This window comes from Symphodus melops (genome assembly GCF_947650265.1).
Source record: "Symphodus melops genome assembly, chromosome: 12".
In the NCBI taxonomy this organism is placed as follows: Eukaryota; Metazoa; Chordata; class Actinopteri; order Labriformes; family Labridae; genus Symphodus; species Symphodus melops.
The window spans coordinates 9,201,999-9,217,157 of NC_136702.1; the positions used below are offsets into that span (position 1 = coordinate 9,201,999).

The following is a 15,159-nucleotide window of genomic DNA, read 5'->3' on the forward strand; positions in this document are numbered from 1 at the left end:
ATGAACCAAGTGGCAAATATCCTCCCATTTTAAAAGCTTTAATTTTTACAATATTCTGCTTAAGCAGTTGATCAATACACAATTAAGCTATCAGGAGAAATTCCCTGTGGGTTCCAGCAGAGGATGACATTATTAGTAAATTTGGACTGCACAGGACATATTGGCACTGTCATGCTGCTTTTGAGTAGCAAAGTGTGACAGTTCACTCCAAGATTTTAGGTCACCTGGATTTTGACTGAATATGATATTATGACTGGATAAAAATAATAATAATAATACTTTGAGTGTTTATCTGAATCATTTATTTGATGTAGGTTATGATTGCACCGTGACAAGATTAACAGTTTTATTTTTTTATTTCCTTTTATTTATTTATTTTTCTTAAAGTGAGGCGTCTATAAATAGCACTGATGATGCATTCAAAACTGCACAGCCTGTGTGATGTTGCACAGATGTAATGAGTTCAGGTCAGGGCAAAACACAGACTCATTGTTACCCATGATGTAGTCTCTATGACTCCCTCCCCAGCTTCCTAACATCATAGGACAGAGATTATTTGTCTCTTTCTCTCGGGGTAAATAACATGATAAGCGGTTTAACAGGCCGTTTGTGTTACGTCTTACCACTGTGAATCATTGATTTCTTTCTTTCTTTTTTTATGGTGGGGGGGGGGGGGGGGGGGGGGGGTTATGTTTCTGTGGGTAGGTCAAAATCTTTTGGTAGTTCTATCTGCGTGTAGGATGCTCTTGTGAGCTGATGCATGAAATGACTTGACAACCTCCCGACCGCCTAGTAGCGCGTGCGTGCGTGCCTACGTGCGTGAATGCGTGCGTGCGTGAGGGAGAGCGAGTGAGCGAGCAGGGAGAGAGAGAGAGTGAGAGAGACGGGGAGTAAGCAACTTTGTTACCAGGCATTGCCGTCTCTCCTCCGGCACAGCGTGGCTAAAGGAGAAGCACTTGGCAGTTATGATTGATCAGCGTTTCTTGCATCCTCTCCGGTGCGCGAGAGACGTTTGTGAACGTGCTCCGGTAAAATAGATTCTGTGTCTTATTTTGCTTTCACGGATTAAAAATGAAAGACGCGCCGGAACACCTAACGAGTCTACATCTTCATCAATGTGCGTGAGGTATGTATTTGTGAGGAGTTAAATCAGAAGTGATGCAGGCTGTCTGTTGTCAGACAATATGTGCAATGTGATGCACAATCCCCAGCTAACAATATTTAAATTTCCAATTCAATTGCATTTTTCACGTCTTAAACAAACGTGATATACCCCTCCATCCCCACCCCCAGCTGATTCAGAGCATTGTTTTGTGCTTATGTCTGGCTTTGACCTTGCTTTAACGCTATTTACATTGCTTGAAGGAGTTGGTTTGTATCCTGCTTTGTTTGAGCCATTTTATATCAGCAGCCAACAAAGCCAGAAGTTACCTCTGGGTATCAGCAAATGAAGCTTTGACTCATGCAGGCTGCAGCTCTCTCTGTGTGTTGAAGTTGCTTTTACTGCCTGTTTGACATCACACTGTGTGTCTTTTATTTCTAGATGACATTGAGGATATCTTAGCGGGACTGTGAGCTTGGCCATCATTTTGCAAGAAAATGCATCTTTGGATTTTGTATGTTCTGCTAAGTGCAACGTCAATGTGCACTGTTGAGATGTTTGGCAGCTATGGAGAGATTTGTCAAAGACTGTGTGCCTGTGAGGAGAGAGAGGGGATACTGACAGTGAGCTGTGAAAACAGAGGAATTGAAAGTGTCTCAGACATAAGCCCAGTGTTCTTTCCCCAGTATCATCTGCTGCTTACAGGGAACAGTTTGAAAAAGCTGTCAGCCAATGATTTTGTCGACTACAAAGGACTTACAATACTACATCTTGGAAATAACGACATATCTGAAGTGGAAGCAGGAGCTTTTAATGGACTTCAGGGATTAAAACGATTACATCTCAACAATAACAAGATCGATGCCTTGAAGGAAGAGCTTTTCTTTGGCCTTGAAAGTCTGGAGTATCTTCAAATTGATTATAATTCTATCACTCATGTGGCGCCAAACGCCTTCAGCAGACTTAGACAACTGGAGGTCCTGATCCTAAATGACAACTTAATATCGACTCTGCCTGTGAATATTTTCCAGTATGTACCATTGACTCATTTGGACTTGCGGGGAAATCAGCTCAAAGTGCTTCCCTACTTGGGACTACTGGAGCACATGAACAGTGTCGTGGAGCTGCAGCTGGAGGAGAACCCGTGGAACTGCTCCTGTGAGTTGATTGCTCTGAAAACCTGGCTCGAGAGCATATCTTACACAGCCCTAGTCGGGGATGTTGTGTGCGAGTTCCCTTTCCGGCTTCATGGGAGAGATCTTGATGAGGTTTCAAAGCAGGAGCTATGCCCAAGGAGAGCCATCGCTGAATATGAGATGCAACCACTGCCACATCTGAGCACCGATGCATATTATAAGACACCACCTTCTTTAGTCACGTCTTCCTTAACCTCATCTGGGATTGCGCGGTCCTCATCGAGACCCACCAAGGGACCACGCCAGTCAGGAAAATTAAAATCAAGACCAACTGTTCGCAGCCCGTCAAACAAACCACAAAACTACGGCCAGATCATTTCATATCAAACCAAATCTCCTGTGCCTTTAGATTGCCCTACTGCCTGTACCTGCAATCTTCAAATTTCAGACCTTGGTTTGAATGTGAACTGCCAGGAGCGAAAAATTGAGCACATCGCTGATTTAGATCCGAAACCTTACAATCCCAAAAAGATGTACCTTACAGGAAATTACATCCCTGTGGTGCGTCGATCAGATTTCATCGAGGCAACTGGATTAGATCTGCTTCATCTAGGTAACAATCGAATTGCTCGCATACACGACAGAGCGTTTGGCGATTTAACACATCTAAGAAGACTATACCTTAACGGGAATTTGATTGACCATCTTACAGCTGGCATGTTCTTTGGTTTAGAGAGCCTACAGTTCTTGTATTTAGAATACAACGTCATTAAAGAGGTTGCTTCTGACACTTTTCAGAGCGTCCCTCGACTTCAACTCCTTTTTCTGAACAACAACCTCTTGAAAACTCTACCAGTGGGAACGTTTACTGGCCTGACGCTAGCCCGACTAAATCTTAGGAACAACCATCTGAGATACCTGCCGGTTAGTGGCGTCCTAGATCAGCTCACAGCACTGGTGCAAGTGGATTTGTTTGAGAATCCCTGGGATTGCTCTTGCAGCATACTGGAATTGAAGATGTGGCTTGAGCAGCTTAGCACAGGAACAGTTGTAAACAATGTCATCTGTGGCTCGCCTAAGAAGCTGGCAGGGGAGGACATGAGATACATTAAGACTGCTAATTTCTGCCCTAATAACTCTGATATACTTGCCTCCATGATCCCACCCTCAGAAGAATCTTTTCCTGGCAGCACTATCACCATAGAAACATCCTTGGACTCAGACACACAATACAGCGCCATTCCTTTATCTGTGATGATTCTTGCCCTTCTCCTCATGTTCATTGTGTCCGTGTTTGTAGCTGCGGGAATGTTCGTGGCAATGAAAAAGAGACGCAAAAAGAGTCAAAACAAGCAGAATAACTCGATGAATGCTTGCATCAGCTCTCTTAACATGGAGTATGGCCTTTACAAAAAGGGAGCCATTCCCAAAGTCAGGACATCTGCTGGGCATGTATATGAGTACATCCCACCTCCCACAGAGTCCACATGCAGAACTACCGCTCACACCCCCACGGACAGCAAGTCAGTGGATGGAATTAGAGACTTCGACGAGTTGAGCGGCCCTTTTCTGGGTAACTCGGATGAAGAGGCAGCCAGCAATGTAATAAGCTCCGAATACAGTGCTGCTCCGCCAGAGCCTCTTAACAAGACATCCACCCCCCACCAAGATGATCTGTGTTACTACAGAGACGTTCTCGAGCCTGACAAGCACACACGCTACAGCAATACACTACCATGCAAGCACACCGCACACTCATCGAGCCAGTATACCTCAGACTTTGATGCAAGGCATCAGTACGTGCCCTCAGATAGGGTGCAACAGACTATACTTTATTGTGCATCACCAAGTACTGTTTATGTGGAGCCTAACCGGAGCGAGTACTGGGAACTGAAAGCAAAGCTCCATATCGATCCGGATTATCTTGAGGTTCTTGAAAAACGGACAACTTTTACACAGTTTTAAGAGACTCGGTGAGAAGACAGATGCACTGATGTTATTTGTCCATTTTAATCAGGAAACAGAACATGTAGAAACAGACACTGAGAGCTACATATGCATTTCTTAGGATGATGCCATGCAGGATTGAATAACAAAGGGGAATACTACTGAGTACAGAATCACTTAACCCTCGATCCCTGGGGTGTTACACAGTGTTTTAAATCTGTAAATACCAACAAGCAACCAGAGATTCAGGGCTCGTGTGACTCACCCTGCCATAAAATACAACCTGAAGCAGCTTCAGAAACAATAATGTGAGACAGAGCTTTCACCATAAATTAGTTACAGTTCATACGTGTTCATGAACTGAGCATCTACCGTAATACATCGGTATCCCAAAATAAACTAGATTGTTACAGGTGAATATTTATGCCTCCCAGTTCTGTCTCTACACAGTTTCTCAAAACAAAACTTACACATGAGACTAAACTGAATTAATTCCGCAAGTTAGGTCTGGGTTTTAGGTGTTAAAAAAAAGGACACATGGCTTGCACATCTGTTTTGGAAATTGTGCTCCAGTGGAAATGACAGATCTATGGAGGCTGTTTGTCCCCATGAATGCACAACTCTGGGATGATCATTTTAAATGCATGAGGGTCATGAAAGTAAATACTTTAAATCACAGATTATGAGGACAGTAAATCTCTGCTGTCTTGTTTGCAGATTTGTGGGGTAATACATTTACGTATCCTACAACTAAACTGACCTTGTGCTTAAACTGTAATCTGTGTGACTGTCAGTGATGAACCCACAGAACCTCCCCGACTCCCAGACCACTGCACTTGTGGACTGTGGACACATGTTGCACTTTTATTGAATCAAATATTTATGTATGGAAACTGTACTCAGAAATTTAACTGAAACGCTATCATGACGACTGCCTTTGGATGAATTGTAACTGTAACAGAACTAGATTTCAATGCAGAGCTTTATCATGTACGTCACTCAAAGGAATTATAAGTTGTTTCCTGGCTTAAAAACACATTGAAAATTGTGAAACTGTACAGTTAGGACTTCACGTATTTGCATCACAACCAGAAATCTTAACCCCCCAAAAAAATCAAACCACAAATTCTCCTAAAGAGAAAATACATTTAAGCACAATACTTAGCTTCTGTGTACCTTTGTATTGTTTTAATTATATATATTCAAACGCACCCAGTTTGTTTCAGTTTTAGTTCATTTGAGCAGATGTGCAATACAACAACGTTTATTATGTCTCCCACACGCTTCTGTTTGACTAAAAGCTGTCTGTCCATATCATACATTTTAAATGACTATTTTTATACAGAGACTGATTTCTTTTCCTTGTGTTTTTCTTTTGCAAAAAAATGCACTATATTGACTCCTACAGGTCAACAATGATGTCACTTTTCAAACATGCACAATATGGTATCACATGCTTTTAGCCATAAATGAAGGTTTGATAAACACATAGATCAAAGTTACACATGTTTTAAAAATCTTGCACTATGCATAGATGAACGGTTTATGTGGACAATCTTTACAAAAAAAAGCCAATAGTTACCACTCAGAATACTCTGAAGTATGATAGTCGTGATGCAATTACACCCCATACATGCTTATTTGAAGTGTAATAATCAGAGGTACTTTTTTCTTCTTGTAAAACTGCATACTTTGTGTTCTGAATTACACTTTTGGGTCAAAAACTGTGATTGTTTGAGTGTAATGCAGAAGAATGAAAACAGTGTCTCATTAGTTGGCTGTGTTTGTTTCATCTGTTTGGTGCAGGATTGTATGAAATCTGGCAATTTGACTGCAATTAGCAGTCTCGGTTCTTCTCTTTTAGGGAGGGGGTGACGGGTAGTGAAACATGTGCAAAGGTCTTCAAGAGCTTCAGATGTTAGATTACAAGCACAACAAATGAAGACAGAGTCGTTTTATGCATACAGATAATCTATGCTCCAGAATAATCCAAGCACATCATCCGTCCATTGTGCAGTGTGAACAATTTCTGGGTCAATAGTGTAAACCCAGAGATCTGACTTCCCCTAAGAGTTTAATACACAGAGTAAACTCACGTCATATGCAGTATTATGCTCTAAACCTGTCATCTTAAGTCAGCTAATTAGAGGATATGGTGTATCTGAATCCTGTATGCATGTCATCACATATTACACTGCAGTATTAGTCATGCTTTCTTTCTTTCTTTTTTTTATCCTGAAAGCACGCCTGGTTAGTTGCCTTTTAACATTTTCAGAGTCATTTTGTGATTATTTTGTCACTTGACCTGCGACCACTCACTGGAAAGTCATCGGAACCAGTTATCCACACATTGAGGCGCAGGTTTTTGCCGGTTACATTTCAGAGTTTTTTTTTTAAATGAGTATATTGCTACAAACATGCTCAGACAGATACCCTTTTGATATTAGTTGGTTTTTTTCATGTAAAAAGTGGCAAGAACTGTGTCAATTGTTTCAGTTCTTAAGTTCAAGAATGCAGATTTTGAAGCTGTGGTAAATGGTGTACACCCAATATGACAAATTATAAAAGAACACCTGAAATAATGCAGACAAATATGCGTGCCAGTGGATGAAAAGCCAACTCTTTTAACATTGAAATTGTCATGATGAGTCTTTCTATGAATTTTGCAAAGGTAACTGTGTCCTGGAACACAGTTTTAACTGTAAATAACAGGCATTTGTAAAATGTTGTTCTCTTTTTGTAATCAATTACCAAATGCAGATTTCTGTCACGTGAGAATACAAATATTGATTTTCCAAAAACTATGTTGTATTGAAATGTAACTATCCTGTGTATGTGTGCAAAGAAGAGGTCCAGTCAGTGTCTTATTCTCATGATTGCTTTGTTTGATTTTCATATAAAACAATATTTTCTATGTCAATTTCTGATTTGTAAATAACCCACACCATCAGCATTACAATGCAAACTTGTATCAGCTCCGAAAGGGAAAAAGCTATCGTCTCTTATTGCAAAACAACAGTGGGCCTAGAAATTTAGGGGGGGGGGGGGTAAATATGTCAACAATGTGCTGTTTCTTTACTTCTTAGCTGATGAATAAAAATATGCATTAATTTCATTTAACCTTGTTTCTGACTTCTCTTCTAAAGCTTGATGTGTGCTGTAAATATCACAGTGCACCTGGAGAACATTATTTCAAATGTTTAACAGAACCCCATAGGCAACATTCAGAATATAACAACAATTACAATATCCCATTCAAATGTTCAGATAAACCCATTTTCATGGTTTCAATCAGGCAAATGGGAAATAACAAAGAGGGCTGTGTTCTATGGAGTAGTTAGTTTTTAATGATGCATACGTTTTAGGCAGTATCACCCAAAGACATTTTGACTAAGAGCTTAAACAATCAATTCTCTCTGAACAAATGAGCCGATTATCCGATGCCCTAAGTGTTCAAACAGCTGCACAAATAGCAGCTTCTGAACAGGCCTTGGGCAGTATTACAAAATGTACTTAACTAAATTGGAGTTTCTTGTACATGTTTGAACTCAAAGTGTTTGATCTCCAGCTTCACAAAGTGTGAGGGGTGATGTGCATAATGCTGAAATAAGAGTATGACTTTAATGTATTTGTGCAATATGGGTACATCTGCATGAAGATACCTGCAACAACAAAAAATGGATGTTAGCAGCGGTAGCTTTCTGGAAGCTCGGTATCCATGGAAACATCCAATTACCTGACACAGAAAAACATTCGAGAGTAAGAGGTACTTTGCTGAAATAGAGTGGGAGCTAATTCCTTACTCAGCTTCTGACCATCGCGTTAAAACTGTATGATTCACAACGAAACGAAGGCATCGTGTGTATAAAAGATGAACTAAAATTTGCATGGAATACCTCTTCCTGCATTGCATTTAGTCAGGACTGAGACACACAGCATCTGAGTCTGATAAGGGTCCATTTTAATAATAATAATAATAATAATAATAATAATTAAAAAAAAACAAGGCAACAAAACACATGTTAATCAACGTATACTCATGTGTTTGTCAGACTGATGGTGCTGTGTTGCTTGAAGACCCCAATCCTGCTGGGGAGATTGAAATTAGGGCAGATCTAGATTACGTAAGCTTGAAGAGATGTGTCAGGCTGTGTGAAGACAACATATGACTGTTAGCATCCACCACAGGAAAAAAAAAAAAAAACCTTTACTATCCGCTTACATCAGGCAAGCACACGCATTAGAAATACCTCTGACTCAAAGCTTCTTGATATGTCTCTCTTTCTTAGCAAAGAGCAGAACAGTACCTCACTTCTGTCGACATGTGTATGGCTCCCAGTTGTTCGTCTCAGACTCTGTGTGTCTTTCCCTGAAGCTTTTTCAGTCTTCTGTTTCCTGGTATGGCAATGCCCTGTTTCTCTCTTTGTATGTCTGTTTGTGTGTGTGTCTGGGTGCATAAATTATTGACTCAGACTGTTTTCATGCCTGCCTAAAGACTTCAACCCACCCAGTGTTGCAAGACCTTTATCCTCTCTTTTCGACTTTGAACACTTTTGATACAAAAAAAAAAATCACACTACTCACCAGCAAAGAAAAAAGGGCTTAAGCAAAATCTGATGCATGACATTCAGGAACATAACCTTGTCATTCATCTTTTTCCAGTGTGCTTGGATGTATGTTATTGTAAGGGATAATGCCTGACAAGGTGCCCATTATCAGCACTTCAGCCGTTTCTTGCTTCTCCACTGTCAATTAATTCCTGATTATACCTGGTGTTACAATAAGCTCGAGCTCATAGAGTGCCAGGTATTAACCAGAAAGCTTACTCTATTGACTTTCCTTGGGTTGAATAGAAGTCAATACAAGTTGCATGGTTTGAACAATGTTATATAATTTGTAAGAATTTCCAACACCAAGAGGAGCAAGCTTACAACAATATTATAGCTCAAAATCACTGTTAAGATTTTACAAAACAGAGGAACGTGAGTTATTTGTAATGAGGATGACACTGATGAGATCATCGCCTGGAAGCAAAAATAAGAGATTTTTGGTAAGTGAGTTTATATTTAGTCCAACTGATGTTGTTGTTTACCGTTATTGCTCTTCGGCCGGCGTTATACGACATGTTTTAGTTACGCGACAGCAAAATCGTCAGTGTCAGCAGCTGGTAAGTGACTGAGTGGTGTCCTTTTTTTTTTTATTGTGTCGAAAGAGTGCACTATTGTCCCTTACTTATTGTTCGCCATAAGGTGTAGGGAATGAGTGTGTGATTTCTATCAAAAAATGTCTTCCTAGCGACATGAGATCTAGACATGAGATATTACATCATAAGAAAATGGCTGTAGTGTTAATACGTTGAGTTGACATGAATTAATTGACACTCTGCAGCCAGTCAAAAACGAGTATCCAGCTAGATTGTCTGATGCGTCAGGGTAATGTAAGATTGATTTTTCAGGTTTTTTTAAACATAGCAACATGCTGAGGGGTCGTGAGGCATTAACACCCAAAGAGAGGGATTTTGGATTTGTGATGTGCTAAACTTTGCCAGTATATTTGCAACAACTGGAAACAGTATTTGTGAGACAGACTAATATTTATGAGAGCTTATCCAGGCTTATGTCTGCCAACCTGAAAAAAAAAAGTGACAAAATCCCTCTTCATCCTCCCATTTATAGTTCTCTCCACACTAAACATGAAATTCATATCCAGAAAAAAAAACTAACGCTTTGGCACAAAATAACATGTTGTTTTATGAATACAGTGAATTGATGTTTATAAGAAGCTTTCACAGCTCTCGAACACTCTGTATTACAATGTCATGCATAATATCATACTCTGAGATTTTCCACCAGAATACACACAAATGTACAATATTCCCCAAATTCAAATGATACACAGAGAATATCATGTTTGCCCTTCTTTAGTCCCAGCATACTGTGCAGCTTTTCTGCTGCCCTGAGTCGCTCATCTTGCATTAACCTCAGTGCATGACCGATATCTGCTCTCTTTTTATCTGCCACTTTTCCTCATGGCTCTTCAGCACATCAAGGGCACGTCCTTCTCTGTATTCTTGCCTGAAGTGTCTCTATAACAGGCTGCCAGGCTTTGGCCTGTAAATTATACTGAAAACAAACAAGCCTCAGTGTACAACAACCCACGACTGTGAATATGGTATAGTCTATGTGTTAAACATCAACATCCTAAACCTGCTTTTTTTCTTTTCTTTTTTTCTTAGCCCACCCGCATGATTCACTGCAGCAGTGTCTCCTCCTGATTTGAAATAAATGTGACCTGAAAGGGCCCTGTTTGTGTCTTCCTCACTCCTTCCTTATTCAATGATGACGCTGACCTTCCCTGAACAATATTGCCACACTGAAGTTCAGACTTAGTACAAAAGGGATGTTTTCTAAGGAAATAATGTCTGCTGAAGTAATCTAAAGAAAGCTATTACAAAACACTTACACTGAAATTCAAATACAGTAATACAATATGCTATAATGGCATACATCATAGCTTGAAGCATGATAGATTGGTTTTGTACTATATTATTCTTTGTAGCATTCTTTTTTGACACACACACACACACACACACACAGTTTATTCTGCCCTGCCTGTGAAGCTCTTGAATCAAGTGCTGTGATGTGTGAGTGGACTCGTACAGATTGCCCGTGTACTTTGGCAGCCTGAATTTAAATGCAGCTACTGCAGCACAGATGCACATTCCCTCCTTCTCATTCCTGACCATTTCATAAAACCCAACCGACAGCTGGAGGAAGCAGCACCGCTCGCCTTTGTTCATATGTTTGCTCATTCTGACGTGCAGCCATCGGTCTGACCAAACCTGTCAGAGGCGGGAGAGACTACCGATTTAATTAGCATTTCTTTAAGAGAGAAATGTGACTTTATCGTTGAAATGATGAATGTGAATGTCTTAACTCAAACATTCACCTGACAAGGATAATATTCAATCTATATAACAAATATTGTATAGCCTAAACATTTATGTCATGTTCACATCATAAGTAATGTGATGATGTTTCAGCATAGAAATATATAAAATGTAATAAAGCGGAAGGGTGTAACTCTCATGAATTAGTGCTTTAATTGACCATTTGTTATCTCTTTACTTTATTTAAAGGTTTTTTTTCGACATATACTGTGGGATTCTTCGTTTTCTTAATGGAAGTAATGAATGCTTGAAATATCCACAATTAAACAATATGGCCAAAGGTCTTTCACAAGTTCACCCTTTTTTTTTTTGGAAAGTGCAAGGTTTCTTTTCTCGCCCTGGCACAGTGTCACTTTAATGATGCTCCACCTTCTGAGCCGATAAAGGTTGTGGTAGCTTGCTCAAGGACAAAGCGGTAGAATAAAGACTTGAGGTGACAGGGAGACCTGGCGTGACCCTCGTCATCACGACCACACATGTTTTATTTTAGCCTCTGGTTTGGTAACTTCACAGCGCAGGGTTTGGTTTATAAAAGTAAAAAACCCTAACACATGAGACACAGGCTACTGTCACCTTGAATCATGTTTTTCTCTTTAAGCTGTCTCATATAAAACTGTGAATAACTTTTGGTGATTTCTGTTTTTCCTCATTTTTTCTTATCCCTTTGTTGGTCTCCGTTGGCTACCAGTACCGAACATATGAGAGTTTCTCTTCACAAATTGTATGGATGATCATAAATATCAGTACTGCTAATTTAAATGTCTCTGGCAGTCAAATGTATTATTTCAACAGTGAGTTCCAATCCTGAAATTTGATGGTTAAGAGGCACCCATGAAAGCTGAAAGGACATGTACTGTATTTTACGATGTTGAAGTTCTAAATTATAGGATAATCATTTAAACATGACAGTGAACCGTTTCATTATTAACATTGCACAAACAGTAATGATATTTGTGTTTGGTAGATTGTTTCTTCCTGGTAATGAATCTTATACTGTTGGAAAGCCTGTTTGTTTTCCTTTTAAATGGTGCATAAAGGAAGCACTTGTGGAATGAGCAGCAGAGCTGAGTATGCGTGCTGTGCCCATGAGAAAGAACTCTACCAAACAAAAATGTCCTTACTTTTGTGGGATGTTTATATGTCGGAAATCCGCTACAGTTTCAGCCTCTTTTTTTTCTTGCCATTGTAATTGTAGCTAAATACAATTTATTTTATACATTAAATGACATAATCATATATTTTTTAATTTGAGTTTATTACTACATGCTACTTTTGTGATGGTAGAGTCTCTCAACCCGAAGGTTGTGCGTTCAATCCCCAATTCCTGCAAGATAATTATCATCCCATGTGCTTTTCCCTTAAACCCACTCATAGGACATTCCTGAATATACAAAAAAAAAAAAATAATAATAATAATAATATATATATATCATTCCATATGTACGATGTGTCCTTGTGCAAAACCCCAAATTTCTCCCGCTGCATCATCAGCCGTTTATGTGTAGGCCTATGGTTAATTGTGATGGTCGCTTTAAATAGCAACCTCAGCCATGTGTGTGAATGGGTAAGTTCTGAAATTCGGTGTAAAGGTGCTTTTAGTCTTCAGAAAACGAGAAAAGCGCTATACAAGCTCACGTCCATTAAAAATTCAAGTCCATTTACTTAAGGTCCTCCTGTTTTCCTGAATATTAGCATCAGTTCACAGCTGTACTGGTTTTCAGTAACACAGCTGACCTCTTCTGATGTTATTAAAGTTTAACCTCGCCTTTCAGTGCACGTCAGAGAAGAGAAGAATTTGATATTTATGTTCCTTAACCCCAACAGAAAAGAAGAAAAAAAACATTCCTCCTGGTTTGGTTGATGGAAACTTTGACACTATTAAACTTCAACTTAGTGATAACTTTTCACATAGTCTATAGTTCAAGGCATAGTAAGACTTCTCATGTCATACTCAGCTGTCATGACAGGCTGAGCGTGTGCTGTGGTTCCTGAAAGCACTTTTCTGTGTTTCCACCTCTCTTGACTATCCTTGTGGGATTTACAACAAGCTACAATGGATCCAGACAGATGGCAAGGTGGGGGTGTTGGGTAAGCATCTTCTGAACCCAAGGGAGGGCTGCCATATACAAGCTGTCAAACAAATGTCTTCACCCAGAGTTTCATTTGTTTAAATATAATGAGATCCTGACTTTGATTTTAATGTACAAAATTGTTCTGACATCCAAAGAAAACTGCAAATACAGCATTAAAGCCCAAATCTTGCTTGTTGTTTAGAAGTTTATGCATACACTCCCTTATTAATTATATTGTTGTTGTGCCAACAGCATCTTCATCTCCTCTTTGAAAGCAGGAGGGCAGCAAGGCCATCAGGAATTACCATAAAGTGAAGTAGCAAATAGGTCATGAATATCATTAATATTCAAAAAGCCACACTTCAAAGAGTGGTATCTCAATGCCTCAGCATTAACTACATTTGACCATTCATGTATTTGCTCATTAAGCACACTGGGAAGCATTATTTGCTGAAGGCTGTGTAGTGCACGCTGGTGGCAACGGCATCAAAACAGTTCTTTTAAGTCCCCCCCTTGTGTTAAATATCGTGCAGCTACACAACTTCTAACAAGGCAAAAGACTAAGAAGAGCCGCCAGTGTGTGTCAGCTCTCATAATGCTGATGCAGCTCAAAGCCATTTATGTAAGACACCACTTCACTTGTTCACTCTTGACTGGATAATTGACAGGCTATTGTTGGTTGACAGCCAAGATTTCCCAGATCTCCAAAAAGATGTGTCAAATTTATCCAGCTAACCACTAAAAGACTTCAGCAGTTTTGACAAGGGTTGTTGATTTTTCTACAAATCAAAACTTATGCCTGGAGAATAACTAAAAAATGCTGATTAAAAAAAGAAAATGTTTATACGCCTCCCCATATTAATGTAACCTAAGCTTTATGTATGTATGTCTCACAACAGGCCTGAGTTTTTGAATATTTCATGACTAAAGTCCATTTACATACATTTATTTATTTGACATAAAAAACAAAACTTTAACATATGTGTATATCAAAATGTGACAGGGGACTTTGTTACAGAGGTCTTGTTTCCATAATGACTGTGTCAATCTTTATAAACAATTATCCTTTATTTATTTGATACACTTACATTAATACTGGTTGAGAGACAGGCTTCTCACACACTCCTGAATCACACACAAATACGACCTGCGGACAATGGACATGCATTCAGTAGTGATGTCAGAGAGTGTGGTGTGGTGGCAGCCCACAGGAGGCTCCCCCTGAGCTGGTGGGGGTTCAGTGCCTTGCTCAAGGACACCTCTGCAATGCTTGAGAAGTGGTCTGGTAGCTGGTCTGAAGAGGTGCCAGACCAACTTCCATATTTTGATCCGCATCTGGACTTGAACTGGCGGATCCCACATGTCCCTACAGGACATGTCCCTACAGCCGCCCCCTAATCTCAACCAAGGCTAAAGCGGTAGTGTTTCTGTGTATCTCTCATTTCTTAAGTATCGGCTCTATGGCTCTTAAGTCTTGACTTGCATATCTCAATTACTGATTAAATCTGATAAAATGCTGCGTAGATACACTAATGGCTTTGGTGCCACCGGCACTGATGTTTATGGTTTCCAGTCTGTGAATTTGAAAGATGTTGTCGTCTTCTATTCTAACGACTCCATGAAGTGAACATTTGCGATACTAAGAGACAAGTGTCATCATCGGATGATGGATGGGTTGTATTAAATTGGCTAAGACATTCATATACCCTTGATAAACTGTGATCAATTTGCAAAATATCAAGCATGTCAAAAAGGCTAGAGATAAGCCAGGGTGTTAAACTTGACAAACATTATAACCTGTTTGCTAAGTATCATCCACCAAGTATGTTTTTTTTTATTGAACCTACATGTATTTAACCAAGAAAGAAACTTGCTGAGATCAAAAATCTATTTTCAAGAGTGTTCTGGCCGAGACAGGCAGCAGCACAGTGAACAGAGCTTCACACCATCAGC

The 15,159-nt window shown here is 39.7% G+C and overlaps 1 protein-coding gene across 2 annotated transcripts; it reads left to right on the forward strand.

The window, feature by feature from the left end:
* The first annotated feature begins 868 nt into the window (after positions 1 to 868).
* slitrk5b (SLIT and NTRK-like family, member 5b) lies at positions 869 to 7,388 on the forward strand. Of its 2 annotated transcripts, none has more exons than XM_079357530.1 (2): positions 869 to 1,117; positions 1,544 to 7,388. In XM_079357530.1, the coding sequence occupies exon 2, from the start codon at positions 1,600 to 1,602 to the stop codon at positions 4,201 to 4,203; it is 2,604 nt and encodes an 867-aa protein (XP_079213656.1). In that variant the 5' UTR covers positions 869 to 1,117; positions 1,544 to 1,599; the 3' UTR covers positions 4,204 to 7,388. The 2 variants fall into 2 exon arrangements, with proteins under 2 accessions (XP_079213656.1, XP_079213655.1); XM_079357529.1 differs by having other exon boundaries at positions 869 to 1,126; positions 1,544 to 7,387.
* Positions 7,389 to 15,159: the final 7,771 nt, after the last annotated feature.

What these genes read in the sequence shown, in the direction of transcription:
- slitrk5b (XM_079357530.1), top strand. Translation starts at nt 1,600, where the DNA reads ATGCATCTTTGGATTTTGTATGTTCTGCTAAGTGCAACGTCAATGTGC.